The sequence below is a fragment of the Trichoderma ghanense genome (assembly GCF_004382785.1).
Source record: "Trichoderma ghanense strain CCMA-1212 chromosome Unknown scaffold_3, whole genome shotgun sequence".
Classification (NCBI taxonomy): domain Eukaryota; kingdom Fungi; phylum Ascomycota; class Sordariomycetes; order Hypocreales; family Hypocreaceae; genus Trichoderma; species Trichoderma ghanense.
In genome coordinates this window covers 1,755,891-1,783,863 of record NW_027395666.1, presented here as the reverse complement: position 1 = coordinate 1,783,863, position 27,973 = coordinate 1,755,891, and the positions used below count along the sequence as shown (strand labels likewise).

Below are 27,973 nucleotides of genomic sequence, written 5' to 3'. Positions count from 1 at the left end.
CCGCCAGCTAGATACGATACCCTTGAAGAAGCCGGACTGGGTCGCTTGTTGTCAGCCCACCCTGGCTTTGCCCAGGATGCTCCGCATATGGGCCTCAGACACCAGGGGTCATGTTGCACCTCTGATGAAGTCCCACCTCCCTGGACGGCAAAGCGATTCGCCAGTTGCTCGCCTTTGCATCTTGGCACTCATCCAGACGGTCCTTGTACGGCGCATTGCATCTAAGCTATGTCCTTTTTTGCACGGTTGCAGCAATTGTACACGTAGGTATGTATGGAGCGCGTACGAAGTCTAGCCAACGAAGTGTGGAAGAGTCATGTTCTCGTGATTCCCTTCTCCTCCGACTCCGAGTTAGTGAGGTTCTGCATTCATGCGTCTCAGTAGTTGGTTCTCCTTTTGGGCTGTTGTTGGTTGAGAGGTGCAGTTGCTGGGGTTCTTTAGCAAGAAGGATTCAGAGATATAACAGCAGCACGACAGCCAACAGCTGAAGAAGTCAACTGGCAATCGCAAGAGGGAGGGCTTCTCACCTTGCGTTACACACAGCTGGCCACATGTGAAGAGGGCTCCTGCCTTATCTCGTCACTGATCAACCTGTAACCATTGGCGTCACCAGTTGTTACAGCGTACTTACGTGTACGCCTTGTTCGCCAACCTTCCACGCTCGTCCTGATCAACAGCATGGCTCTCAACCTTCCCGCTGGCGCAGCGGACACCATTCTGAGGAAGAAGGCAATTTATTGCCGCCTCGCCGACAAGGGCGAATGGCGGCTGGTTGACAAGGTCTTTTTGCCCGACCTTGACTTCATGGCCGTCGACGAGCAGGGCACCGTCGTGCACATCAACGACACCGACTACCACTGGACGTCGCTCGCGGACTGGGTCGCCTACTTTAGCAAGACGTTCGCCCCCCTCCAGACGATGCATGTCGTTGGGTACCCCGAGCTGGAGCTGGTGGCTCCGGACGAGATCAAGGCCATCTTCGGAGTCACGTATCTTGTCGGGACGAAGGAGGCCGACAAGGGGGTGCATGGGACCGGTGGAGGACACTATTACGAGACGTGGAAGCTCAAGGATGGCGACTGGTTCATCCAGAAGATCAAGTTTGTGAGAATCTACTGGAAAGAGATGACTCTGTAGTGGTACAGAGTGTTTGCTGGCGGTCGAGCAGCAGTTGCGAGCACAAGTATGTCTGCTGTTGCAATCCAGACACTACACCGTATACTCGGCCTACAACTACAACTACTATGTATCTAGTATCACATGCTTTCGCACATACCCACAGAGTAACCTTACCATATTTCTCACATACAGAAGTCCTGCATCCAGTGTCTTCCCCCTGCCTTGCCCCAAGGTCTCGACGACGATCCTTCCTGGAACGGGAAGATGAGGGAGAAAAGGGGGGGAGGGGAGCCAGGGAACTTTGCTCAACGGCTCAAGACCCCCTCCCCGGGTCTAGCTGGAGTTGCTGGATCTGTTCCGGACTCCATAACGGGAGCCTAGAAATTGGTAGCCGGTGCTAGCAACAGAGTGATCGACAGAGGCTTAGACGATAAAGTTGAGTCCGAGTGTCCGCTTTGCTGCAGACAACGCTAGACTATTTGGACGACATGGTGAAACATGCTCAGAGAGAGCAAGTCGAAGAACTAATCATAAAGTGAGGAGAGAGACAGAAGACAAAAAAAAAAGGAATAAGCTGAGAAAAAGCAAGGTAAGACAAGAGGGCTTTCCCGTAGTTGACACTGGTAACCTGCATGAAGCAAGGATACAAGTCTCGGCTCGGCACTTAAGCTTGACTGCAATGGGTAAAGGTTTGTGTTGTTCTTCTCCCCCCCTGAATCCTCGACCCACGTCCTAGCTTCGTGCTAGCTGTCCCGTGAATTTTCAACTCGGTTGTCTGATTTTTGGCTAGTAGCAGATGCGAGTTCCGCGCTCTGCATACTTGGCGTTTTTATTGCCTTGACCGACGATAGAAGGCCTGTCTTGCCTGTAATACGGGGGGGAGTTGCCAGGACGATGCGTACAGACTCCGTCCTCGGCGGGATTGAATCCCTTTGGGGATCAGGAATTCGTTGGTCATGCCGATTCAAAGAGCCCTCGCAGCAAAATTGCCCTCTTACCGGATTTCCTTTGCCAAAAACCCTGTTCCAGTCTCTTACATGCCTTGAATGCCGCCGAATCCCTCGCTATCGTGACCAGGACTTACAGAACCCGCTTACGACCACAGACAACACTTGTTATGCAGACAGATCAACAGAAGCGGTAACGACTTGTGCTTTTTGTTGTTATTCGAATTGGCGAGTTTAACAAAGGTACAAACTTTCTGCATTCAGAGAGGGGCACAAGTAAAAGGCCACTGTCACGGGAGGAGATGGCCGATTATATCGTCCGATACTTGCATGATGCTATCACGCTACCACAAAAACACCTCGAGTCTCAACGTAACATCTCGCACCAGCTTCCCCAGACAGGGGCTCGGCACATACCACTCTGGGCATCCTGAGAAGCATCCAGGGCAAGGTACATACTCGTATACTACCGGGTTCCAGGCACCCATGGAGAGCCGTCGGAGACGCATGCACAGTACGAAATACGGTTTGGTTATTTGCATTCATCGTGTATAAATTACAAAGTACTCGTATGTAACATTGTCCAAACATCATCCCAATCTGTCATTCTGTGACAAGTCATATGCCTGCCCGTTAAAAAAGGAACTTGTAGAACCAGGGGGGGTATTAGTTGAGGAGTGCCGGGGCAGTGGCATCCTCCGCATCAACGCCTCTATACTCAAAGTACTTGCTAAACTCCTTGTCCTCAATCAGGTCCTGCGCCAGCCTCTTCTCGTAGAAGAAGGAGAACTCGGGGCCCTCGTCCGAGGCGGGATCGCTGCTGCGAGGCGGGTAGACGATGATGACACCCTCCGTCACGCGGTCCGTGAGATGGCGGTAGGTGATGGGCTTGCCGAAGCCAAAGTCGCTCGACGCCATGATGGCATCGCGGTGGTCTGTGAAGAGGACCGACATGGGCGGCAGGGAGTCGATGCGGATGTTGAGCGACGTCTTGTCCTTGATGGTGGCCACCATCTCCAGCGTCTTGTCCAGGCTCTCCTGGGTGACGCTGCTGGTTAGGGCGCGGATGTACTGCGCCAGCTTGGACAGAGGCCACTCGGAGATGATCTGGGCCACCGTGGGCGCCTCGACAGGGGCCGTCGTGGACAGGGCCGCGAACATGACATTGCCCCGGGTCCGGGGAGGAACCTTGGGGTTGGTGAAGCGCCGTCGCATGTCGACGGCCTCGCACAGGAAGAGCTTCGACGCCGGGTCTGGGTTGAACACGGGAGCGCGGACGCGCGTGATGGACCGCCAGATGTAGGCCACGAAGGCGTCGTACGTGGAAATCCACGGCTGGCCCGCCTCCGGCTCGGCCATCTTCTTCAGCTCGGCTGCCTTGCTCTTGGGCAGGTGGAAGAGCAAGCAGACGCCCTGGACGTGGTCAGGGTGGCGCTGCGGAGCAGGAGGGCCGTCAATCTTCTGGTCCTCAGGGGGCTCCGGCTTGCAGAGCAGGGACAGATCCATGTTCTTGGGGTCCCAGGAGGGGAACTCGGTCTTGTTGAAGGCGGCGAAGCAGTTCTCCGCCAGCTGGCGGGTGTAACCTGCCCAGCCGTTGACATCCGCAGCGAAGTGGTGATGATGAATGTTTAAAAGTAAGCCGCCCCGGACAAAGTTCATCTTGAACGCCGCCACGACGGGATGGGCGTCGGGATGAGCCTCGGGCTTCTCTCCGTACGTCATCGGCTCGACACTCCAGAGCTTGAGGTCGCCCAGGGGCACCGCGCTGAAGTTTGCCTTTTCAATCTCCTCCAGGGACGGGTACTTGTCCGCGTCCTCGGGGGCATCGAGATACTGCACGAACAGCCGCACCGTGCTGTCCTTGGTCTTGACGTACTCGTGGCCGCTGCCCGACTCCTTCTTCTCAATGGTGCAGGCCAGGTACCTCGCCTGAGCAATGGTCCGCTCAAGGCCCTCCTTCATGATCTCCACGGCCCGAGCCTTCATGGCGTCGTCCATCTTGAAGAAAAGGCAGTAGTTATTGTACGACAAGGCTGTGAGATAGTCCAACGTCGACACTTCGAACGTCTCCCTTTCGGGATCGTTCTCCCACCCACGAGGGTGAAGGTGGAACACTTCCTGCTTTGGGGCCATGATTTCGGTTGACTTGTTGCCGCTGAGTGAGGGATCAAGAGAAGGGGAGAAACGAGGAGATGGTGACAAAAGGGGGGTGGGAAGTGTAGCCAAAAGGAAGCTAAGCAAGTTGAGACGGCCGGTATTGTAGGAAGGACGGACTGTTACAATCTTTCCTTTGTTCCTCTGCCTCTTTCTGACTTTCGATGTTCTCGACTTCTCCTTTCAGACGTCTAATATATACCACCACCTACTACTTCGGACTCGCGGCAGTATCGATATCAACAACCCGCACTCCGTTGCAAGCTGATCCTTCGGGGCCTCGCTGGTGCTTCCCCTAGCCGGTCACCGCTTCGGGACAGAGGACACTAGCTCAAGCGTTTGATGACTTGGTTTATGCGACCCCAAGCGACAAGGTCTTGAGACCGACTTTGTCAGATGTGATAATCGCGAGATGTCCCAGCTTCCCTGTAGCATTGCTTGCGGTGAAGCTCTGCCAGCCCGTGGGGGGAACCCATGAGGAGGAGTTGCGGGCTAGGCGATACTACGAGCTAATATAACCGGCAACGAGAATCCTGGTAAGCTTCATTAACCCGGGTCGGCTCCTCTACAATGTAGCATCAAGGCAAAGTGGCGCGGAAAAGCCGCCGCCATGTAACTGCGTCTCTTGATGGTGGAGTTTTCAGGGGGAGGTTTTGCTCAGCTTGTAGGTAAGGTACACAGGAGAGGAAGCACAAATCCTTACCTACACAGTTATCTTGCCGTTGTACGAGTATGTATAATATGTTGGGAGAGGTAAAGTGGCGTTTTCTTGCATACACTTGACAGCTTTGTGTGGGTGGCATTGATGCTACACATACCGATATCAACATCGAATAGCTCCGGCACACGTTTTCTCTCTCTTGTTTAGCGGCAACCTACTAACAACAACCTCTCCGCATTGTCTTAGCGGGCAGATGGCTTGCATCTGCTCGTACAAGCGTGGGCAACTCCATTGTTCAACGGCGCACGGGGCAAGACAGGAAACCTCGTTAGCTCTCGGGGCACTTTTGGGCTCCTTGCCACCCCGTTCCCACAACCCGCCAGTTTACGCGGTCGTCCCGCCCCGGCTCTAATTCGTAGCGACATCCCATATCCCGGCTTGCTTAGTCCGGTTTTGCTTTCCGGAAGAGAGGTTGCTGCATTAGCCTGGAAAAAGGTGGGAAGCTAGTTCACTTCATAGATGAATGCCGGACCAGGGGGTCCAACAAATTCGCGCAAGGCACATGCTTGTGGTACGACAACATACAGTAGGCAATGTACTGTCAAGAGAGGACCCAAGGAATGAATGAGGCAACCCGAGAGCATAGGGAAACCTTTCACGGCTGGAGACCCTATGTGCATATCTTGCAGTTTCTGCGTGTGCTGGGCTTTTCCCCATCTCCTGTAGGTGTCTTTGTTGTCTGTGTTGTCTGATTGGCACCCGCAGAGACTTGGTCAACCAAGAGATTAACGAACTCGGTTTGATTTCCCTCACCTCAGGTCGATGTTGATCAAGGGAAAATATTGACATGGAAGGGTGAAATCAGGAGGTCGATCAGCGGTTTCCGTCGTTGTACTGTATCATCCAGGGGAGAAGGCAACATGGAGTGGAAACCAAGCTAATGCAAACTGGCCGAGCCAGAAGTTCGTAGGAGAGTGTGTACAGTATTACTGTACTTGGACAGACTCTCTTCAGTCACCAGGCAACTGGGAAAGGACCCAAAATGCTCCATTCAGAGAGAACTTGACCTTGCCGAGTTGGTATTCCGTCCTTGTTCTCTGACCCCAGTCGTCGCCCGGTTGTAAGCAGTATGAGTGGCCTGACCATGTCGGTTTCGAATCCCGGATTTATGGTAGTATTGGCCCGTTGGCCGTAATCATAGATGCAGGCAAGCAAGTAGGAAGATCATTTCCGTACTGCATAGTTTTACTATGTGCCGTTCATGGGGAGAAAAAGGAAGGAAAGAAAGAAAAGGAACGAGGAGTCTGGAGCAGTCTTTTACCTCCTGATCTTCAACGCAGTCCATCACCTTCATCAACCTTTATCTTCAAACGAGACCCGCCCACTTCACGAGCCTAAACTTTGAAGAAGAAGGAGAAAAAATCGAAAAGAAGATTGGAAGTTGTCTGATCAAGGCGCAGCGCGCAGAAGTTGATTCTTTTTTTTTTTTTTTTTGGGCATTCTTTCTTCACCTTCGCATCGTCCTTCCTTGGCTCAGGGTTAGAGGAAGACCTCTCTCCTTTCTTCACTCATACGCTCGTTTTACAACTTTCCGAAAACCCAGAAAAACCACAATCATCATGGATCCTCTGCAAGGCCCTGCCATCCCTCCGCCTGCTGGTGAGGTCTCGATACTTGACAACCCGCCAAATGGCAACCACCTTGCCTTGGGAATCCAAGTGGGAACTTGCGTGATAACCTCGATCTTCTTTTTTCTGCGAATGTACGGCCGTATTGTCATGTTGAGGAAGTTCCAAGCAGAGGAGGGTGAGTATCACTCCTTCCCCTGAGTTCAGGAAATCTCAACGCCCGATTTCGAACGAAGCAAGAACACATCACTGGTGGTAGATTGGCTTGCTGACTCTCTCGCGGTATAGTGATGGCCATATTGGCATATGTGAGTTCAAACAAACCTTCGTCCAGGAGGCAGGGGAAGCCCTTTCAACTGACCACTTGTTTGATTTTCTCTAGGGCAATTACGTATGTCAGCTTCGATTCCAACAGCTTCCATGCATGACAGCTAACTCATGAGAAACAATCCAGTGGGGAGCAATTATTAGCTCCTTCATGATGCTCAAGTATCCAGGCTACCTCGTCCACGCATGGAATGTCCGCCTGATCGATGTCATTCCGACAACCTATGTACGTCAGCTTCAATTCCAAACAGCTTCCATGCATGGCAGCTAACTCATGAGAAAACACCCCAGTGGGTCTTCGTTTACGGTGTCTTCTACTCAATCGTTCTTCCGCTGCTCAAGGTTGCCATCATGGTTGAATGGGTTCGGTTGTTTGTGCCCACTACAAAAACCAGGAGCCCCTTCTTTTGGGGGGTTGTTGTTATCTCGTTTGTCCAGGTCGCCGCCGGAATTGCCATTGTCATTGCCCTGAACCTGCAGTGCACTCCTCACGAGCGAATCTGGGACTTTAGAGTGGAGGGCACATGTTTCAACCTGTACACGCTGCAGGTGATTTCGGCAAGCATCCAGCTGGCATCCGATATCGCCATGTTCTGTCTGCCCCAGCACACGATCTGGACTTTGAAGATGACCTGGCAGAAGAGACTCGGTGTCGCAAGCATCTTCAGCATGGGTGTCCTGTGAGTAGACTTCTCTAGCCCCTGTTTTCTTCCTACAGCCTGGAGAACACAACCAACTGACACTGACACTCTTCTTCTTTCCAGTGCCATTGTTGCTGCATCGTTCCGAGTCGACGTCACTGTCAAGCACGGATCTGACCCCGACAGCATTCACTCATTAGGTCCTATAGTTTTTTGGGCGTCTGCTGAGATGACATGCGGTTTCTTCATTCTCTGCGTTCCCTGCATCCCCAAGATCATCCAAGAAGCCGGCATCGTCCCGGCCATCAAGAAGGGCACCGGCATGATGCACTCTGGGAGTAATTCCAAGCACACCGGCAGCAGCTTCGCCCGCGGCGGCAACACCAAGACGTCCGTCTCGGCCAACAAGGACTACTACCAGCTCGAGGAGGAGGGCGTGCACATGAAGAACCTTTCCGAGTCGACGGAGCACCTGCACGTCGGTGCCCACGGACCGGCCATTACTCGAACCACGCGCGTCACGGTCGACAGCCGCTCCGTTAGCGATTCCGATAGCAAGAACGACGCCTGGGGTAATTAGATGGGGTGGACAATGACGGGACTGTACACGAACGAGGCTGCTTTGGACGGCTCCATGATACCCCCCCTTTCTTTTTCCCCACGAAAACGAATAATCATCTTCGACACCCTCCTTTATGCCTATTACCACTATTCCTTTATATACAATGCCCTTTTGTTTGCGGCCGAGGCGCTGGCACCACTGGCAATGTGTGGCCAGATCTATTTGTTTGGATTCTTGTCTTTCTTTTCTACAAAAGCTTTTATTGTTAGTCGATAGTATCTAATACCTCGATGCCGGTTCAAGGGGATGAGCAATCGCCTCTGTATCTTTGTGCTACACCTTTCGTCTTTGAGGCTATATATACATGTACATATAGAAGGAATTTATGGACAGCTTAGAGCGTCAGCTTACGCCTATCCACTCTTTGCCATCTCGATAATTCTCCTGGGAACTCAATGTGCCTGCTTGCTTGTTCATACGGTACACAGGACACCGCATTTGCCTACAGTCAAAGTTGTACAAATCGCCGCTTGACGTGCAACCACTTCCTATTTCCCGGATCGTGTGTCGACCAAGCCGTTGCCTGTCAATTTTTCCCCTCGTCAGCTTGGCATCGCGGCCCGAGAAACCGTCACTGCATACTATATTACCAATCCCCCTTGCGCGGGACTAATATAAGCGCTGTCAATGTCAATTGCCGAGACAAAAACCTCCGTCCTGGCTCGCGCGATGCCGGCAGACGAAAGAAGAGAAAAGAGGCGCAAACGAAGCCCCTGGGCTGAAAACTCAGAGGCCCAGAACAGGAAGACCAGAAGCCTCGAACCCCGGAACCCGGGAGCTAGAACCGGGATCCCTAGAGACGCCACTAAGCCACCTTTTCTCCGTTCCAGGGCACCAGCCACAATTTCACAATTCACTAACCGCCATGAGTCAACCATCGAGATTCGATTCTGAGATATGTCAAGCACCATCATATCCGCGTCAGGAACGTGCAATTTGGTCAGGAGCGGGTTGCCCACAACTTTTTGTGTCAGTCTCCCGTCTAATTGAGGGCGTCCATCACCATTGATATATCAACCGCCAGTTTATTCATTGGCTGGATAGACTCAACTTCCGAGGGCTGAGTGACGGGGGTCACGCGACGTTCGACGATGTCGGAACGCACGCCGCTCTTGGGATCCGGATCAGCGTATGGATCCTCCGAGGCCCGCGGGGATGGAAACAGAAACGGAACTGGCAAAGAGCTGACGGGAGCGGCAGCAGCAGCCGCGGCCATTCTCGAGCGTCATCGGCTCAGCGAGGGCGAGGCTGAGAACCAGAGGCTGCTGGCGGGCGACGTCGACGGCAATGGCGACGACCAAGCCGAAGGTGAGGAGGAGACGACGGTGCTGGCCGAAGAAGTGTCCTTCTCACGGCTGTGCCTGATCATGGGCACCTCTTTTCTTGGCGTTTTCCTGGGTGCTGTCGACTCCTCTATCATCGCCACGCTGTCGGCGCCCATCTCGAGCGAGTTCCAGTCCCTCAGCCTGCTCTCCTGGCTCGCCACCGCCTACCTCATATCTAATGCTCTAGCACAGCCCCTCTCGGGCCGCTTAACCGACGTCTTTGGGCGCGGGCCGGGCCTCGTCTTCAGCAACGTCTTCTTCGCCGCCGGCAACCTCATCTGCGGCCTGGCCCAGAGCTCTGGCGTCATGATCCTCGGCCGTGTCGTCGCGGGCATTGGCGGCGGCGGCCTGATGAGCATCTCGACCTTTCTTGGGTCGGATCTCATCCCGCTGCGCAGCCGAGGCGTGGTACAGGGCATCGGCAACATCTGTTACGGCTCGGGGGCCATGCTCGGCGGAATTGCTGGAGGGCTGATGAACGACCACACGAAGCTCGGCTGGAGGCTCGCCTTTCTCGTCCAGGTCCCCCCGGCTATCGTCTCTGCCGTGGCCGTGGCAATCCTCGTCAGGGTGCCGCCGAAGCAGTCGGACAAGTCGTATCTTGCACGCATCGACTTTGGCGGCGTCTTCCTTACGGGATCGTTCCTGGTTCTTCTGCTCTTGGGGGTCAATTCCGGAGGTAATATCGTCCCTTGGAACCATCCCCTGCCTCTCACGACGATCCCGCTCTCCCTTGTTGCATTTGCCGGCTTCCTCTGGTGGGAAAGCAGAGCGACGCAGCCCATCATTCCGGTTCGCCTCCTTTTGGACCGCACTCTGCTGTCTGCCTGCATGTGCAACCTTCTCTCGACCATGGTCGTCATGGCGGGCATTTTTTACGTCCCGCTGTATCTTCAGGTCCGCGGCGACTCGCCAACGGTTGCAGGGCTGAAGATTCTGCCTTCTCCTGTCGGAATCTCCATCTGCTCCGTCGGGGCTGGCTACTTCATGAAGAAGACTGGCAGATATATTGGGCTGGGTATTGGCAGTTTGCTCATGGTCATCTCTGGGATCCTCATCTACACTACGCAGAATGAGAGCACCCCGGCATGGGCGACCATGTTGGCCTTGTTCCTTGGGGGGGGAGGCTACGGTGCCATGTTGACGACGACGCTGTTGGCATGTATCGCGGCAGTTGATCACTCACAGCAGGCAGTCATTACCTCGGCAACTTGTAAGTTTACTCATCTCATTGAAGTGGAGATAAAAAATACTGACTTTGACATGGTCAGACCTTGCTCGAAGTCTGGGCGGTACGGTTGGCGTAACCGTCAGCTCAGCCGTCTACCAGAACGTCCTCAACGACCGTTTGTGGAGCCGCTTCGGCGACGAGCCACATGCAGCGGAAATCATCCACAAGATTCGCGATGACCTCAATTTCCTGAAGCATCTGCCGCCGGGATGGCATGACGGGGTGATGAATTCGTTCATGGACGCCTTTAGAGGTGTCTGGTTTACGATGCTCGCGTTGGCTGTTGGGGCTCTCATCTGTGTTTCCCTGATGCGGCAGCACACGCTCCACGAAACTCTTTCTAGACGATGAAGATGACTGATGTATGATCTCTTTGCTATATGTCCACGTTTAGCTCTCCCTATCTGTCTTGCACTTGTCAACTGGACTAGCCGCTGCTGTATTGCACTCTGGATAGATGTTAAGTTTATAGAAGCTATTTTAAGATAGGCTTTACACGATCCTTTAAGTCAAAGGATTAGGTTCTGACGGCAGACTCTGTGGAGCTTCATCGCCAGCGGTAGAGGCCGTGAAGCATAACAAAGATAAGGTTCAGCAAAATGAAAGCCACATCGTACGAGATTGAGATATGCAGTGTGATAAGAAGTTGAAAACCGAGGATCCCAAGTCAGCACTAGATATCTAGCGAATACCTTTGCGTGCGGTCTCTGGAGCCAAGACGGTTGGCGAGAACTGTGCTGTTGCCATACTGGGCTCAGCATTCTTTTGATCGGAGAGCCGCTACTACGACGAGCAGATGGGCGCGATCCGGGCTCCTTTGGCAACTTGAGGGTGCTCACGATCGCGCAGTTACGGGTGATACGAGCGTCCTTTCTGCCGGTATCTAGCAGAGGATGGGAAAAGTTTGTTTATGGTTCACGTCAGGGATGTTACCTCTTAGCCAGAATGAGCTAGGAAATGCAACTGCATCGTATTTGAGGTGCGTAGTCTTGGTAGTATTGATGAGGTTGTTTTTTCATGTGAAGCTGTGGGCAAGATGGATCATGGGGCAATGACGTAGGGGCTGTTTACCTTACTGATGTCGATACGAGCCCTCAGTGCGAGAGAAGCATAAAGCACTGTCATATCAACGTCAACAGTGCCGGAGCCGGGGCGTTAATGCCGAGACCTGATACATACTAGCCCAAGCATGTCGGCTCAGCTTCAGCCTCAGTTCCAGATGCAGCAAAGTTGGGTACAAGTTATTGAACCATACCTTACCTATGCAAAACATCAATCATCCAGCACACAAGCCAAGTCAACAAGCATAGGTACCTACCTTAGCAAAGGTATTGATTCCAGTAAACCCACCATCAAGCGGGTGGCGCAGCCCTCCAAGCATCCATCACCACCCACCAGATAAATAAGCCCGCGGGTGTGGCTGTGTGGCTCAGGCTCACTCTGATATCCAGGCAAATCAAAGCCCAGTTTGAGGTCAATAGCTTGGTTGCCATGCCGCAACGCGTGGCTCCATCAACGAGAGTTGACCCTCCCCCGCCATCCTTTTTCCAAGGTTGCTTGAAACCGCTTCTTCGTTCTTCTTTCATGCGTTACTCAGACAGCGTTATTTCTCTCGCCAAGTGCATGCAGTGTCTTGGCCCGTCTCTTTTCTCCCTTGCGCCTCTTCTGCTGCGACCGAATCTTGCTGCCGTTACCGACACCAAAAGCGCAAAGGTCCCTAATCCGGTGCTATCAGCTTACCGGACTTTTTGGTAGCCGCTGACCATAAACGGAGGCCAGCCGCCATCCCGCTCAGCCTCAGTCCTGCTAGCCTCCAGCCGGCCCAGGCTTTTCCACCTTTTGCTGCTGATCTCCCGGTGCGCCAGCCACAGAGAAAACAAATACATCCCCTCTCTGTCGCACCGACTACCATCTCACTGTTTGCGTTCATCTTCCATCGTTGCGCGCCTTGCTCGAGACATCGTGCGAGCCTCGTCCCTCGTCCTCGAGTAACCCGCCCCTCTGCCGACGACCCTCGACCGCTGCGACGTCGGCATCATGGCGCTCTTTGAAATCGACCCCCAGATTCTGCCGAACCTGAAGCTGGGTCTTCACTCATTCCAGATCGTTCTGGGTTTCCTGGTGTTCTGCTTGGAGATTGCAGTCTTCCGCGGCGAAACTTCTCGCATCGTGGGCTTGAACGGATGGACTTTTGCAGTGGTAAGTGTCTGCGCAGATGGCGAGAGACCGAGGAAACGACTCGGGCGCTAATGTTGGTCCCTTTCCTTCAGTGCTTCCTCTCCATCCCGGGTTGGATCTACCTCATCATGACTCCTCGGTTTGAGCGCACCCGCAGGTTCGCCAACCCATATGTCATGCTGGCTGTCGATGGCCTCTACATCATCATCTGGCTCTCTGCCTTTTCCACCCAGGCGGCCTACAACAGTTCTGGCCAGTGCGGCGGCAGCTGTGGTATCAGCAAGGCCGTCGTTGCCGCCGGTGTCTTTGCAACGTACGTATACCCTCTACCAAATGAGCTCCCCCATACCGATGGCTGGGCATTATAGACTAACCTATCTGCCAAACCACAGTCTACTCTGGATGGGGACCGCTTTCCTCAGTGCCTACACCTTGCAGTACTACAGCTTCCACGGCAGTCTCCCCGGCTACGACAGCCGCAAGATCGGCGGTAGCGACAACATTGATCCCGACAAAGCTGCCTTTTCCATGGCTCCCCACGACGACGAGGCCTACGAGCGAGTCAACATGGACGACCACGATGCTCCCGGCTATGACGACCACAACACCAGCATGAACAGCCGCTACGGCGACAACCGTCCTTACAACGCCGACGACTTTGACGACCCCAACCGCTACGGTGCTCTGCCGCCTCGAAGCAACAGCAACCCCCTGTTTGACAGCGAGACGGAGTACCACGGAAGCACTCTCGGCTCCGATTTTGGCAAACACAAGACGCCCTCTCCCGGCCCATACAGCGGCAACCACTCAGACACCTACGCCGATGGTCCAGTCCTGTTTCCGTCTGCTGACTATGACCGGATAGAGCACTGAATGAATGAAGCGTGAAGGAAACTCACGACAGGCACAAGGACAAAAAAGAAGATGTATGACGACGGTAGCGGGCACTATCAATGAACTTGGACAAATGACCAAATTATATAAACCTGGGGAGGATCTCTCTGGTGGGCCTGGATGCTTATGTTTGCTTGGGGTAGAATTATGTCTACGGCGTTGACGGCATCCCGATTTTTCTTTCTTTCTTATTTCCTCTTGTTTGGAAGCATCTACAACATGATGAAACGTTGATGAAATACCAGGGTGTATATAGAAAGGCCGGAAATCGCACACGAATTGCATGTAACTCGTAGTCTTTGGTGTCTTCTTCTTCTACATCAGGCACATATTCATGGTGGTAAGTCTCTAAGGTTCCTCGTTTTGGAACCGGTAAACGAACCAGCTTGGTCTTGATATTCAAACTACCCCAACGCCGTGTTTATAATGCACCCATCTTGGCCTTTGCAGCCCATGTACATGTGTTTAGAAACAACAACAATAAGTCAAATCAGATACTCCACCACTCAGCACGCAACTCTACTCCTTTTGCGCCTTCAACTTCTTCAACCTTTTCGCAATATCGGCCGCCGTCTGCTGCATGGGATTAAGCTTGATATCCCTCGCCATGGCCCTCGTATCGTCCCCATACTTGGCCACCAGCGTCTCCAACCACTCCGTCTCGCGCTCGCTCAGGTACCGGACCTTGGGCGGCGCCGGGTTCTTGGCCTCTTCGATGAGCGACTTGACCACGTCCGTCGTGCCGACGCCGTCATCGTTGATGCCGCCCCATTCCTCGCCGTCGTCTCCGTCCTGCTCGTCGCCAGAGTCGGAGTCGAGCTCGGCGAGCGGGTCATTCAGCGGGTTCGCCTTGCGGCCGAGGACGCGGACGATGTTGCCGGCCGCGTCGCGCTCGACCTTTGCTTCGGAGAGGAGTGCCTTTTCGGTCGTTGTGATGGCGAAGGGGTCTGGTTTTGAGGAGGTTGTTGCGGGGGCTGAGGGTTCGGAGGAGAGTTTCTTTTCGGTGCCGCCGGTGGGGGTCTTGAGGCGTGCGAGGAGGCCTAGTCGGCGGTAGTTTTGCGCCAGCGTCTCGTTCTTGTCCCTGCATGACAGAAAAAAGGGTTTGTCAGTCGGGCTGTAGGCGTGGTGAACTCGGCAGGATGGTGAGATCAGGGACGGCGCACCAGTTCTTTGCAATGACGGAGTTCCCGCGCGGGTTGAGGATCTTCTTGGTCCTGTTTGACTGGCGGACTGGGGGGCGGCCGGAGCGGCGCTTCTTCTTTTGCAGTTCGCGGCCCATTTTAGAGACGAATTGGAGTTGTATATAGCTGAGATTGGGCGAGAGGGAAGATGTGAGAGGTTGGAGATGGAGGTGTCTTTTTTTTTTTTTTTTTTTTGCGTCTGGCTTGGTGACGGGAGGTTTGGATATGGCACTGCGCCGCCCAAAATTTCTGATAGCGGGCTTATCGATAAGAATGGAGTTGGCGCTTGCATTCTTCACTACTAGGTATCACTACGGTGGTCCGACTCGTCTCAGGCACCCCGGACTCTTGAGCTTGTGAGTCTGCGTATCTAGAACATCTCTTCGTTCTTCAATTGCGATTAAATTCCTATTGAGTAGTACAAAGAGAACACTCGCTCTGCTTGATTAGTAGCATTATGTATGTCATTGTATGGCTGTGATTAGGACTGATTTCCCCCATGCCCTTCAAAGGTGTATCGTAAGAGAACAATTCAGCCACTTACCTCCAGTCCCTGCGCAATTACAGCGCCCAAGCCCAAAGTATGCGTACCTTAAGAGTATCTACCTAGGTCTGCCTTAAATCTCGCCGCCCATTACACCTTCACCCTGCAGACATCGAAACTAGATACAATTGAAACAGTCCTTGTTTTGTAAACTTCAGCCTGTATCCGTGATTTGACGGACCGGCACTTCTTGTCGAGAATGGCTTACGTCATTCATCCCGGTGACTTCAGCGAACCCCCACCAGCATCACTTCCCATGGAGTATCTCAACCTTCGACATGCAAACTTGATGCTACTCTTGCATCTTTGCGAATAGACTCGGCTGGCTCATCATGGAGGCAAAGAGAAACATCGTTATTGTCGGTACGTGTTTCATCTGCACTCTTGCGTACACTCTCAGCCTACAACTCGCCCCAACGCATCCGTCCAAGACTCGAACGTCAAGGGTAGAGTCGCAGAGATTCTTGCTCTACCTTATCTCAAATCAATCCAGGCGTGAGCTAGTAGGCTTGATCCGTTGTAGCTAATTCAAGCTTCCAGGAGGCGGCATTATTGGCAGCACGACCGCCTATTACCTGACCCGTCACCCCAAGTTCAACCCGGCTCTGCACACCATCACGCTTCTAGAGGCGGCTCCCTCTGTCGCTGCGGGTGCGTCTGGCAAGGCCGGCGGCCTTCTTGGACTCTGGGCCTATCCTGCGTCTCTCGTTCCACTGTCCTACAGGCTTCATGCGGAACTTGCCGCTGAACATGGCGGAGCCAATCGGTGGGGTTACCGTAAAATCAAGTGCGGCAGCATCGAGGCGGTAGTCACCAAACGGAAGCTCAGTAATCTCCAGAAGCCTGTGGATGAGAATGGCAAAGCGTGGGAGAAGCTTCCGAAGCAGGATCAGGCGGCCAAAGGGCTGCTCCAGGATGAAGAACTCCCCGCAGACCTGGACTGGATAGACAGAGAGGTGGTCAGAGGATGGGCGGAGATGGGGTCACCTGGAGCTTCCGACACTGCGCAGGTGCATCCGTACCACTTCACGACCTCGATCGCAGAGCTGGCTCAGCAGGGCGGTGCCATCTTCAAAACGAATGCGAAAGTGACGAGGCTCATCACCTCCAAAACTGGCGTCGAGGGAGTCGAGTACTTGGACCGGACAACAGATGAAATCTGCAAAATCTCCGACTTGACCGACATCATAGTTGCGGCTGGACCCTGGACCGGGAGAGTGCTTCCACGGTCCAAGGTTGAAGGTTTGAGAGCGCACAGTGTCGTCTACGAAGTCGATGTCACTCCTTACGCAGTGTTCACGGATATCGAACTGCCGTCGGACTTCGTCCCCGAACACCGAGCAAAGATGGGGCAGAAGAGATTCCACAAGGGCAGAGTCGATCCGGAGATCTACGCTCGACCCTTTGGCGAAGCATATGCCTGCGGTAGGTCAAGTGCTTTCCCCGAAGAGGATGGTGTCACTGACTGATTTGCTGCAGGAGAACCCGATAGCGCCGTACCGCTCCCAGAAACGGCTGACCAGGTCCAAGTCGAGGAAGCTTACTGCGACGACATCATTTCCTACTTTGCAACCGTGAGCCCCGTGCTGGCCGCCGCACCTGTCAAGGCGAAACAAGCGTGCTACTTGCCACGGCATATCCGGTTTGGACAAGAGAGCGGGCCCCTCATCGGGCCAACGGCAACACCCGGCTTGTGGGTGGCTGCCGGTCACACGTGCTGGGGGATTCAAAATGGTCCGGGCACAGGGAAGCTAATGTCCGAGTACATCTTTGATGGCGAGGCCAAGAGTGCCAACGTGTCGAACCTCGATCCGCGAAAGTTCAAGGTATGATGAAGTCGTCATGGCTTGTATGACATTACCGGGCTTGCAAGAGACCTTTCAGTTCCAGTTAGACAGCACACAGGCAAAGCAACGAGGAAGCGATCAGTTGTTCTTTCACTATCAAACCCAAGGCAAATAGGTATATCGAATAGCGGATGGCGCCCTGTTTCAGCAGGGTATCCCAGGGTATACACGAATTGAGAGCAACCGCACCATGAGCCTGGACATCATTACCTTATGCTTGGCATCAACAATCCACAAGTGTCAACCCTCGAAGCTAAAAGATCATGTCTACCATCACATACACCGTCAAATCTGATAAAGCATCTACTAATCCATCGTTTAATATCCACAGCACGTTGTGGAAGAACTGCTGCCCCACGCGGACCGCTCTGCGGACCGGGCCACCATCTCCGGTCGGAGGGGTATCACCGCACCACCGTCAACGACGCGCCTGCAAAACTGAATCTATCGTCTGCATATTCTTGTTTCGCGGAGTTCCTCTGCCGGATCTTCAGGGGAAATTTCGACGATGCAGAGAGCATCGAGGATCTTGCCCGGAGGGAAAGAGATGCGGATTGTCGACGACGATCAGATCCCCGGAGTGGCCCGAATCGCCCATCGTGTTTTACGGTCGTGCGAGAAGCAAAATACCCATTGCTTTGCATCTGAACCCTCTTTGAAGTCAAACTCCGAATTCAATAGGTGACAGGTAAGTCTATTCCATCACTGTCGTCGTTGCCATTCGCATGGATGACGTTGGGCGAGGGTCGTGCCCTCATCGCGATTTCGGATGTAACGCTGATTCCTCCCAGGGCCTTATGAAGACTTGGCATGCATGCCGTGTCAAATTTATGATTTCGATATCATGTCGTCGCCATTTCTCTGGAAGCAGACGATGTGAAGAGTCGATACTGAGATATGGCTCGGCCTTTGCGCTCTCCCCAGCTCCCAGATGGGCTCAGTCGCCTGTCTTTCTGCTGTGCGGTGAAACATGACGGTTCCACGACCGGGCTTTACCGGGAGTGCCTGGAATGGCGCGGGCCTCCAGATTACTTCAAAATATGGAAACGATGACTTGTCCATTGCGAGCGGGCTCGAGAAAACGACAAGTCACGAGCTCATGGGAGCAATTGACGTTTAACCGTCAAGATCTGCATTCCTGCGTGCAGCTCCGAGCTTGCGCCACAGACGACATTGAGCTTTGGGATTTCAAGCTCATCCTACAGGCGGGAATAACATCGCCTTTCGCCAGCCACCCGAGCCTGCTCCCTGTGTCAGCAACGCCAGCCAGATGACCTGCAACTTGGCCGCAACCGGGCGCAGAGGATTCGAGCCTTTCGAAGGGCTTGCAGCTCGACAGAGTGTCGGGAGGTGGGCAAGGACAGACGGCCCCCAGCTCACGAGGCGAAGCCGGGATGCTGACGGACTGGAGTTGAAGATGGAATTGAGCTGGGGGCCGGGAGAAAGAAGGGCAAAGGGAGACATGAGCGACACGGCTTGGAGCAGCCCTTGGAACCTCTTGACGATGATGCTCAGTGTTCATCATCACCACCGAGTGCTGCAGCGCGTTTACCAAGTGATCAGACCACGATGCGCTCGCCTCAGAGGTACCGGGTACCGGCATCTAGTGCCCAGGGTACCGCGCGAGCTGCGTCAGCCGCTGACTCATGGCGCGCACTAGCAGCGGCACCCACCGCAAACAAGCTGCAAACATGCTGCCGCCAGGCTGCCACGCCCGCCGAAGCCCCATCGACTCAGCACCCAGCGCCCGCCCCCCCAGCAGGTCGCTCTGCTGGCCACCGCGAGTACCGGCGACCTCACCCGCTACCGTGGCCTTCGCGGCGCGCCCAGCAAACTTTATGCAGGCACGCTATTATTACCTTGTGTACCCCGCTCAACTTTTATTCAGCACCAGCACCAGCAGCAACCAGCAGTACCGCCAGCAGCGCCCTCTCTGGCAGCATCAGCAACCGGCATCTTCTGCATCCTCTGCCACTGCCTGCATCGCGCCCCAGCTGCCAGGTGATGGCTGCATGTCCTCGCCGCTCGACTCCGAAGCATGCGGTAGCACAATGTCCGAACCAGCAGCCGATGCGTCCGCCTGGGACCGGTCCGATGCCCGCTCGCGGCAGCCGCCGATAGTCAACACCATCCGCCGCATCCGCCAGGCATGCACGAATTGTCGGTGCGCAGAAACCTCAGACCTGATCCATCCTGTGTCGCTGCTCCGTGATCCAGGCCGGGCGAGATGCTGCCCGTTTGCACGAGTGCGGCCTCGGGGCTTTGAGGCAGGGCTCCAGGCTGCGCTGAGTGGCGGTGTATTTATTTCTGGCCTGGAGACGGGCTGACGGCTGTCTGAATATTCGCAGCAAGAACTGACTTTTGCGTGTTCGAAACGCAAAAATGCTCCAGGCATCGCAAAACCAGGTGTTCCGGCGAGCGCCCTCGCTGCATGAACTGCCGCCGAGTCGATCGCGTCTGTCACTACGAGCCCTACTCCGCCACGAACCCCCCGAGCTCGACGTCTAGCGTTGGGAATGGCGCAAAGGGCAGATCGCCGCCTACCCCGGGCTCGACGTCGACGCTTTTCCCTCGCGCCGGCGTCGTTGATGTGAGCTCCAAGTGTTGCGAAGCTTCAGCTCTGTAAAAGACGCGCGCCTTCTGACCATTTGATTGATGTAGCCGGAACTGCTCAACAGGATCAACACCATTGAATCGCAACTCGCCCAGCTCCACAGCCAGGGGTTATTAGGCTTCCTGTGCGTCTACTCTTACATCGGGACTGTTCATCTCACGATGCACGGGGCGCTCGTTTGGTATCAACGTCTGCTAATACTGTTCACAGAAATGGCGAAAACCGCGGTGCATCGGGGGCTTTCCCTGATCTGACGGCGGCATCCCGCAGCTACCAGGATCTCTCGCCAGATTTCACAGAGCCATCGCCCCCTCAGCACCAGTTCGCTCCCTCACTCCCTGAAACAACAGAACCCGTTTCCGACATCTCGAATGCAATGTGGGTGTGCCTCGGGCCCGCTTTCTATGCTGATGTTCTGCAAAAGCTGACTCGGCAGCAGGAGATTCACCACCGCACCGCCTCCCCCTGTCATGGCTCACCTCATCGACACATACTTTCTTCACGTCCATAACCAGCCTTACTCGTATTTCCACGAGCAGAGCTTTCGGGAGAGGCTCAACTATGGCCTCGTGCCAAAGTGCCTGCTCTTCGCCATTCTAGCATCCGCCCTCAAGTTCTCAGATTCCGACTATTTCCGTGGCTCGCGACGCGAGGCTACCGAGGCATATGCCAGGGAGGCTTGGCTGGCCCTCCTCAATGACCATCTGACAGTCGAGAACAACCCAAGTCTACCGGTTGCACAGGCTAGCAACATTCTCGGAGTGGTGGATTTTACGTGTAAGTCGTAGCTCCCGCAAGAAGACTGGGGTATCATGTTGGTAACTGAACATGTGTGTTCATAGGTGGTCGCACCAGCTCAGGATGGCTCAAGATTGGACTTGCTGTCCGCATCGCGCAAGACTTGCAGCTTATGAGGGAGCCTCAAAGCACGTTGTCGCCGATTGAGCAGGAAGAGCATCGGCGGGCCTTTTGGTCCATCTATCTGCTGGATAAGCTGGTCTCCGTCGGCCAAAGCCGCCCACCCGCCATATCCGAAGAGGACATACACGTACAGCTGCCCACCGACGAGGAGACGTTCAGAAGGGGCCTGTGGAAGAAGACGCCGACGCTTCACCAGCTCATCAACTGGAAGTCCGAGACGGAAACTGTCAACAGCACCTTCACTCAGACGATTCTCGCTGCAACGGCTCTCGGACGGTGCGTTCGGTATGTCTTACACGGGCGCGAGATTGACGAGATGCCACCGTGGGATCCCAGGTCCGACTTTACACTGCTCAACACGTTTCTGCTGCTCATCGACCATCACCTTCAAATCGAGACCACCACGATCCCCCAAATCGTGGAGCAGCATCGCAAGCCGGACGGCACCCTGGATTTCCAATCGCTTGAACACGTGGTATTTGCGCGCATCGTCTTCCACACCACCCACTGTCTCCTCAACCACCCATTCCTTCTTCGGATGAGGCTCCAAAAGGGGAACTGCAAGGTGCCGCCAAAGTTTTTGACCCGTTCATTCGAAGTCAGTTGTTCGCACGCTCGCGCAATATCATGCGTGGTGGAGGACGCCATCGCCTCTGGCTGCCACGTGCAGTCGTCGTTCTACGCATATGCCTCCATCCTCGCCGGCGGCATCCTCTCCTTGGCGATCCATATTGACCAGGAAAAGGGGCAGGTCACGGACCCAGAGCTACTCAGCCATTACCAGAAGGCGATACAGATCTTGGAACGGGTGGGGAGGAGATGGGATCATGCTTCGAAAATGGTGAGTCGTGCTTATCCGGTGCGTTCCTCGGCTTGTATTAACATCCCACCTGCTATTTCAGCACCTCCAATTGATGCTGTTCGATGCAAACTACCACTCTCTCGCGGCCCTTTTGGACTCGACAACTCCCGAGGTCGACCCAAAACTGGAGTCCGCCCTGTGGCTGATGGTCGATTACGTGGCCATGTCTGCGCATAACGACTCAGCACTCACGCCGCCGCCCTTAACGACGGATGCTTCGTTCCTGGGCCCGCTCGATACGCAAATGGGACTTGAGAACAACGATGCATTTGGAAGCATGGCGCCCAATGCGAATTCCGACCCAAACGTTGGCTTTCTTGGAAATAGCGTGCCTCTATGAGGTCCATGATGTTGGCCCCCCTTTCTTTCGTGCCAGTTACATGATAAATGGTGGAACGATGTGTATCTTTCTTTTCAGGAGTTCAGCAAGTGATGACTTATGTACACGTTGGATATCGGTCAAAACGGCAATGGGGTAGTTGACACGGATTGAGATCAGTCAATTTCTAAAGTTTAATCTATGAGCGCATCTACCGATTCACGACAGAAGCTCTCTCTCTAGCTGACGACGTGCTTGTTGACAAACATGGACTGGACGTTGCAGAAGCTCTTGAGGCCGTTGATCCCCCACTCGGCGCCGATGCCGCTCTCCTTGTGTCCGCCAAAGGGCACGATGGGCGAGATCTCGAAGTGGGTGTTGATCCAGACGGTGCCGGCCTCGAGCTCGCGGCCGATGCGGGCGGCCTTTTCGATGTCGTTGGACCAGACGGAGGCGCCGAGGCCCATGGAGGTGTTGTTTGCGCGCGCGATGACGTCTTCTTCGGAGGACCACGAGAGGAGAGGGACGATGGGGCCTGACAGAACAAACAAGTCAGTATGCTCTACATTTTTCACTGTGATGATAAGGTTGATAGGTGAAGTTGGTGGTAGTGAGTTGTCCATCTTACCAAAAGGCTCCTCGACGACAATCCTCGAGTCCTCCGGCGGCCGATCAATCACCGTCGGCGCAACATAGTACCCCTTCTCAGGCGCCTCAATCTTCCCCCCGACGGCAACCTTCCACCCCTGCCTCTCGATGTCGTCAAAGAAGGTCTTGACGCGGTCGTACTGCATGGCGTTCTGCAAGGGCCCGTGGGTGACGCCGGGCCGGGCGCCGTCGCCGAGGGTGTAGGCGCGGACGTGCTTGACCATTGCGTCGCGGAACTGGTCGTATATGGCGTCGTGGACGTAGATGCGCTTGAGGTTGAGGCAGACTTGGCCTGAGTTGAGGAAGGCGTAGAGGGCGATTTTTTGGGCAACTTTGTCGATGTTGATATCTGGGAGGATGATGGCTGGGTCGTTGCCGCCGCTGGTCGTACAAACTGTTAGACGGGATTTCTTTCATGGGGTGTCTACTTGAGAACGGGTGGGAAGGAGGGGAGCGTACAGCTCGAGGGTGACTCTCTTTAGGGTCTTGGATGCGCTCTGCATGACGAGCTTCCCCGTCGCCGTCGAGCCGGTAAAGCTAATCTTGTTGATGCCGGGATGGCTCGTGAGCCAGGGACCCAAGTTGTCGTCTCCGCTGAGAGACTGGACGACGCCGGGAGGGAAGAATTGCTGTGCTAGCTCGACAACTTTGAGGCCGCAGTAGGGGGTAAACGGCCTAGTACAAGTCATATCAGCGTCAGCTTAACGTGAGCACCAATAGCTTTTTCTCTTTTGATATTTGCAAAGTTAAGTAAATGGGGAAATTTGGTTGAGAGGAGACTCACGAAGGCTTGACGATGATGACGTTGCCCGTGAGCAATGCCGGCGCAATCTTGCCCGTGGCTAGTAGTAAGGGGAAATTCCAGGGGACGATAGCGGCGACGACGCCCAGGGGCGTGTAGCGGGTGGTTACGGTGTGCTTGTCGTTGTCCTCGATGACGTCCTCGGGGAGGGTGATGTTGGACATGCCCCTGATCCATTCGATGGCGGCGTCCGTCTCGCCATCTGCTTGGGGGATCTATCATGAATTATCAGTCAGTCAGTCCATTCCCCTAACAGCCCAAAACTAAAACAGTTGAGAGTATGTAGCAAACATTGTGCAAGGAAACAGAGGGGGTGTGGAGAGATGTTGTTCAACCTACAGGCTTCCCCTGCTCCGAAATCAACAAGTCACGAAACTCGCCGCGCTGCCTATCGATGGCATCCGCAAACGCCAGCACCGCGGCCCGGCGCTCCTCGTAGGGCACCCGAGACCACTTCCTGAAGGCGGCCCTGGCGGCGTCGACGGCGCGGTCGAGGTCCGCCTGCGTGGCCACGGGCACGTCGGGCTTGGGCTCGAGGGAGGCCGGGTTGGTGCCGTGGCGGACGTGTTCCGTGGGGGCGCTTTTGCCGTTGATGATCTGGACGTAGTTGCTCAGCAGGTCGATGGGTTGACTGTTGGTGGTTGGGGGTGGGGAGGTTGCGGAGGGGGCCATGGTTGTGATGATGGTGTGTTTTGTTGTGAGTTTTGTAGTGTGTACGCTTGCTGGTATGTGCTTTTTCTTTTTTTTTCTTAAGAAAGACGGAGGGTATATGGACGGAGAAGAATAAAGATGAGGAGGAAGAGAAGTTGGAGAGGAGCGAGGTTTGTCTAGTTTGGGAGCTGTTCTTTTTTCTACCCAACGGCCTTATCAACGAGCCCATCTTATGCAACTCCAGCCTGGCCTCTCTCCCCCCTCCTTACATATCGCGTACTTCAAACATCGTGTCACAAAAACAGAGGTCCAGCCCCCAACAAAGTCCTTCCCCTGCAGAAAACCAGAGGCTAGATGCGGTCCGTAGCACGAAACAATGCCAGCCATTGGTCTTTGGGGGGCGGCGGCTTTGTTGTCCGGGCATCACATGAGGCGTTTCTAGCACTGGATTCTTCTCGTCTCTTGTCCTCGTTGGGTAAGAGAAGACGTGCTATTGCAAAGTGCGTACACTAACGTGTTATGGCCGAAGTAAAAGTCAAGCAGTATAGCAACTGTACAGCCAGCCAATATCGGACTGGGTTCCCTGAGTAGAGCCACATGCATGTATAAGAGCGGCCCACACCAAAAGAAGAACTCACCTCACGTAGAAGCCTCACTTCGTTTACCCCGGATTCCGATTCCCCATTCTCCGCAGTATTCCAAGGACAGTCTCAACCGGACCGCTGAGTCCACGACGATGGGACAAGCGGACCGAGATGCTGCTCGAGCCAATGGAGGCCGGTTCCCAGCATCCGGGTCGCATATTGACTTGGGATCTCTGTGGGGTCAAGGAGCGAACCGGCGGGAAATCGTTTACCAACAGGTTGATTAGCGGCAAGCGGGAGCTAAAATTTAAAGCTGTGGAATGGATCCGGGCTTGTCTCGATTTGTGTATTGGAGAGCAAAGCTGGGGGAGCTGGGAAGTAGCTGGCATCGCCACATGCCCGAATAGGCAATTTCCTGAGAATTTCATCGTGGAGCGGGTGCGTGGGCTCAGGGAGGAATAAACAACCCACGCACGTTGTGGTTGGAGAAAATGCGGTCCTGAGATGGGGTTGACCGTGGACTTGGGACGGGGACCTTGAGAGCAGGTATTGAGTATGGAGGGGGCTTTGGCAGCAGGACCCGATATCGCAGTCTTGTGTCTATCAGGGGGGAGTGAGAAGTGTAAAGTGGCAACAGAAGACGACAGAGTGATGACGTTCACATGGAAACGAAGAAGAGATGGGACAATGTGATGGATGAAGAAAGACTGAGAGCTCAGCTGCCATCATGGGATCAGAATTGCCTCTCATATGCTACTCGATATGCAATGCAAATATGCCCATACCAACACCATGAAACGCCGTGATAATGTCCGTAATAGTACTCCCCCCCTAGAAGGCAAAAAACTCATTCACCACATCCAGTCCCTCTCCCGGATACTGCAAGAAGCTGTCCGCCCGATACGGCTCCGCCACATACCAGCACGTCGCCGCCTCCAAGTCCTTGAGCCAATCCGCGTCGGCCACGAGATAGTCCTCCTCCTCCACCGTCTCAGCCGCTGCCTCTCCGCCGCCGGGACTCCTCCTGCTCTCTTCTTCTCCTTCTCCTTCCTCCTGCTCCTCCTCGTGCCACTTCAGTGACTCCCTCGACAAATCAGTGCCCGCGTAAATGTCGTGCATGGACTGCATCAGCCGCCTGCTCTGGCGATAGCTCGGCTCCGTCCCGCAGCCCTGCAGCTGACCCCTGAGCTCGAGCAGATGCACGCTCGCGGCGGACACGGCCACGTTGGCCGCCATGCTGGGCAGCAGCCGATCCAGCCCGTGGTCGTAAATGTTGCGCGAGATCTCGCCGATGCGCTTAGCCGAGTGCTGCATGTAGAGCTTGCACATGTCCTTCTCCATGGCCGACGCGCCCGCCTCGTGCAGCAGCGCCACGAAGCGCGAGCGGTACAGGCACAGCACCGCCGCGTAGTACATCATGTGCAGCACCGCCCGGTCGAGCGAGATGCTCGTGTTGCCGTCCTTGCCGATGTCGCTGCTCGAGATGGGCCGGTACGAGACGCCCTCCGGCAGCCCGTCGCGCCACTCGAGCAGGTCGCGGACGTACGTCGTGAAGAGCCTCTGCTCGCCGCCGTCCGCCGCCGCCCTGACGCCCTCATGCTCGCACAGGCTGTCGTGAGGCGCCACGTACATGCTGCTCGACAGGAAGCTCATGGACCGGCACAGCGTCGCCTGCGCGACGCACATCCTCGCCAGCTCGGCGCGCTTCTTGCGGCTCTTGACGTAGACGCACACGGCCTCGAACCGCGCGTGGTCGCCGTCGTCGCTGCGGATCTGCTCCGGCTGGAAGTCGGCCTCCTCCAGCATCGCCACCTGGAAGTCGCCGTCCTTGATCCGCGGCGGCCGCTTCATGCCCAGCGACAGCAGGCGGTCGCGGATGAAGCAGCACCACCAGACGCGCCGCCGCAGCCGCTGCTTGCGCTTCGACAGGTTGGGCTTGTGGACGGACGGCTCGAGGTGCAGCCCGGCGGCGAAGGCGTGCGACACGGCGGCGTCGATCCAGAACCACGTCTTGCCGTGCTCGTCGGAGGCGTCTTGCCAGGAGGTGATGAGGAGGAGCGATTGCGTGAGGACCATCTGGTCCAGCTCGCAGTTGTACTTGTATAGGAGCTTGAATCGAAAGCAGATTAGCAACTGGCTCAGCTACAGCGTAGATTCGTTCATCTGGGGGGGCGTTCATGGACTCACTCGGACTCGCTTTAGAAATGCCGTGCGAGCCTGCTTCCGGGTCTGATATCCGCCATTCCGGAGGTGATGCAGCTCTACGTGTGCCGTCCCAGCAGCAAGGACAGCCTGCAGTAGCAACAAACTGACTTGTCCCGCCGACCCATCCGGCGTCTCTATAGAGTGCAAGAAAGCGTCGAGATCCAGCGTCGGCACATACGGATGGACATATTCGAAGAATGCCCGAAGGAGGGCGTTTTGGAGAGCGCTGTCGGGCAGGCTCAGGGCGCCCTCGGCATGCAGAAACTCCATGTCGTCTGGAGGCAGGCTCGTCAGGGGTCGGACATACTTGGGTAGGTCAAATGCATCGACCACGTCTGACGATGAGTCTTGAGGAGACTTGTCGGATTCGATGTCTGCTCGTAGAAGCTCCAGGTCTTCCATCGACATGGGGGCGTCTAGGGAGTGACACTCAATGGCAAACTCCTCGAGCAGATTGCAAGGGCCATCTTTTATGGCCGTCTCTTCTGCAACACCGGATTCACACGGAGTTGCCGTCGTAACTGGCCTTCTTCTCCGTCTAAAGACATATGCTCGTTAGCAGGGGATCTTCCTCTTCTTGCTTCGACCCTCCAACACACCTTCTGGCTCGTCGAGCATGTGTCACACACTGCTGTCCGTTCCACTGACAGTTCCCACAGGGCGACCGTATCGTGACATCGCATCTGACCTTCCTTGCCCTGCACGCCAGGCAAGCCTTGCTAGCTCTGCGGACAGGCTGCTTCGCCGAATGCGGCTCTGGGCTAAGAGAGCTGCTGTCCCTGCTAAACCGCTCCAGGGGATCCATCGTTAGGGCTGCTGCTCTCAACTAGTTTGCTGCAATGCGAGTCGAGGCGCTGGACACTCGAGTTTGCCGTCCTCTCGGGTTAAGGAATGGTTTATAGCCGAGGTCTTTTCTCAGCTGCTGGGCCTGAGGGGGCTGCACATATATATCAATCACCGCTTTTCCTCGTTAGCGGTGACCGATGCCGGGTTCTCACAGCGTGTCTGTCGTCCCGGGCTCAACGGCAACCGGCTTCGGTCCGGCGGCTCCACGGCTGGCATCCACTT

The 27,973-nt window shown here is 55.0% G+C and overlaps 10 protein-coding genes across 10 annotated transcripts; 6 read left to right on the top strand and 4 right to left on the bottom strand.

The window, feature by feature from the left end:
- Nucleotides 1-678: 678 nt before the first annotated feature.
- Nucleotides 679-1,137, top strand: CCMA1212_003919 (uncharacterized protein; the record flags this gene model as incomplete). Its single annotated transcript, XM_073701248.1, has 1 exon — nt 679-1,137. One exon carries the CDS (start codon nt 679-681, stop codon nt 1,135-1,137), a length of 459 nt encoding a protein of 152 aa, XP_073560292.1.
- A 1,595-nt stretch (nt 1,138-2,732) lies between these two features.
- On the bottom strand, nt 2,733-4,199 carry CCMA1212_003918 (uncharacterized protein; the record flags this gene model as incomplete). Its single annotated transcript, XM_073701247.1, has 1 exon — nt 2,733-4,199. One exon carries the CDS (start codon nt 4,197-4,199, stop codon nt 2,733-2,735), a length of 1,467 nt encoding a protein of 488 aa, XP_073560293.1.
- Nucleotides 4,200-6,500: 2,301 nt separating this feature from the next.
- CCMA1212_003917 (uncharacterized protein) lies at nt 6,501-8,057 on the top strand (the record flags this gene model as incomplete). Its single annotated transcript, XM_073701246.1, has 5 exons — nt 6,501-6,687; nt 6,798-6,817; nt 6,964-7,062; nt 7,104-7,516; nt 7,601-8,057. The coding sequence occupies 5 exons, from the start codon at nt 6,501-6,503 to the stop codon at nt 8,055-8,057; spliced, it is 1,176 nt and encodes a 391-aa protein (XP_073560288.1).
- Nucleotides 8,058-8,964: 907 nt separating this feature from the next.
- Nucleotides 8,965-11,006, top strand: CCMA1212_003916 (Multidrug resistance protein fnx1; the record flags this gene model as incomplete). The annotated part of the gene is made up of 3 exons (XM_073701245.1): nt 8,965-8,968; nt 9,165-10,637; nt 10,696-11,006. The coding sequence occupies 3 exons, from the start codon at nt 8,965-8,967 to the stop codon at nt 11,004-11,006; spliced, it is 1,788 nt and encodes a 595-aa protein (XP_073560289.1).
- Nucleotides 11,007-12,692: 1,686 nt separating this feature from the next.
- On the top strand, nt 12,693-13,706 carry CCMA1212_003915 (uncharacterized protein; the record flags this gene model as incomplete). The annotated part of the gene is made up of 3 exons (XM_073701244.1): nt 12,693-12,854; nt 12,926-13,146; nt 13,226-13,706. The coding sequence occupies 3 exons, from the start codon at nt 12,693-12,695 to the stop codon at nt 13,704-13,706; spliced, it is 864 nt and encodes a 287-aa protein (XP_073560290.1).
- Nucleotides 13,707-14,246: 540 nt separating this feature from the next.
- CCMA1212_003914 (uncharacterized protein) lies at nt 14,247-15,006 on the bottom strand (the record flags this gene model as incomplete). The annotated part of the gene is made up of 2 exons (XM_073701243.1): nt 14,247-14,808; nt 14,891-15,006. The coding sequence occupies 2 exons, from the start codon at nt 15,004-15,006 to the stop codon at nt 14,247-14,249; spliced, it is 678 nt and encodes a 225-aa protein (XP_073560291.1).
- Nucleotides 15,007-15,784: 778 nt separating this feature from the next.
- CCMA1212_003913 (uncharacterized protein) lies at nt 15,785-17,284 on the top strand (the record flags this gene model as incomplete). Its single annotated transcript, XM_073701242.1, has 3 exons — nt 15,785-15,815; nt 15,993-16,877; nt 16,932-17,284. The coding sequence occupies 3 exons, from the start codon at nt 15,785-15,787 to the stop codon at nt 17,282-17,284; spliced, it is 1,269 nt and encodes a 422-aa protein (XP_073560284.1).
- A 1,706-nt stretch (nt 17,285-18,990) lies between these two features.
- CCMA1212_003912 (uncharacterized protein) lies at nt 18,991-22,036 on the top strand (the record flags this gene model as incomplete). Its single annotated transcript, XM_073701241.1, has 7 exons — nt 18,991-19,463; nt 19,691-19,889; nt 19,961-20,037; nt 20,124-20,291; nt 20,353-20,690; nt 20,756-21,675; nt 21,737-22,036. 7 exons carry the CDS (start codon nt 18,991-18,993, stop codon nt 22,034-22,036), a joined length of 2,475 nt encoding a protein of 824 aa, XP_073560285.1.
- Nucleotides 22,037-22,254: 218 nt separating this feature from the next.
- CCMA1212_003911 (uncharacterized protein) lies at nt 22,255-24,405 on the bottom strand (the record flags this gene model as incomplete). The annotated part of the gene is made up of 6 exons (XM_073701240.1): nt 22,255-22,550; nt 22,644-23,044; nt 23,123-23,338; nt 23,448-23,680; nt 23,805-24,197; nt 24,397-24,405. The coding sequence occupies 6 exons, from the start codon at nt 24,403-24,405 to the stop codon at nt 22,255-22,257; spliced, it is 1,548 nt and encodes a 515-aa protein (XP_073560286.1).
- Nucleotides 24,406-25,531: 1,126 nt separating this feature from the next.
- Nucleotides 25,532-27,718, bottom strand: CCMA1212_003910 (uncharacterized protein; the record flags this gene model as incomplete). Its single annotated transcript, XM_073701239.1, has 3 exons — nt 27,505-27,718; nt 26,888-27,443; nt 25,532-26,809 (listed from the first exon to the last, which is right to left on the bottom strand). Exons 1-3 carry the CDS (start codon nt 27,708-27,710, stop codon nt 25,532-25,534), a joined length of 2,040 nt encoding a protein of 679 aa, XP_073560287.1. The 5' UTR covers nt 27,711-27,718.
- Nucleotides 27,719-27,973: the final 255 nt, after the last annotated feature.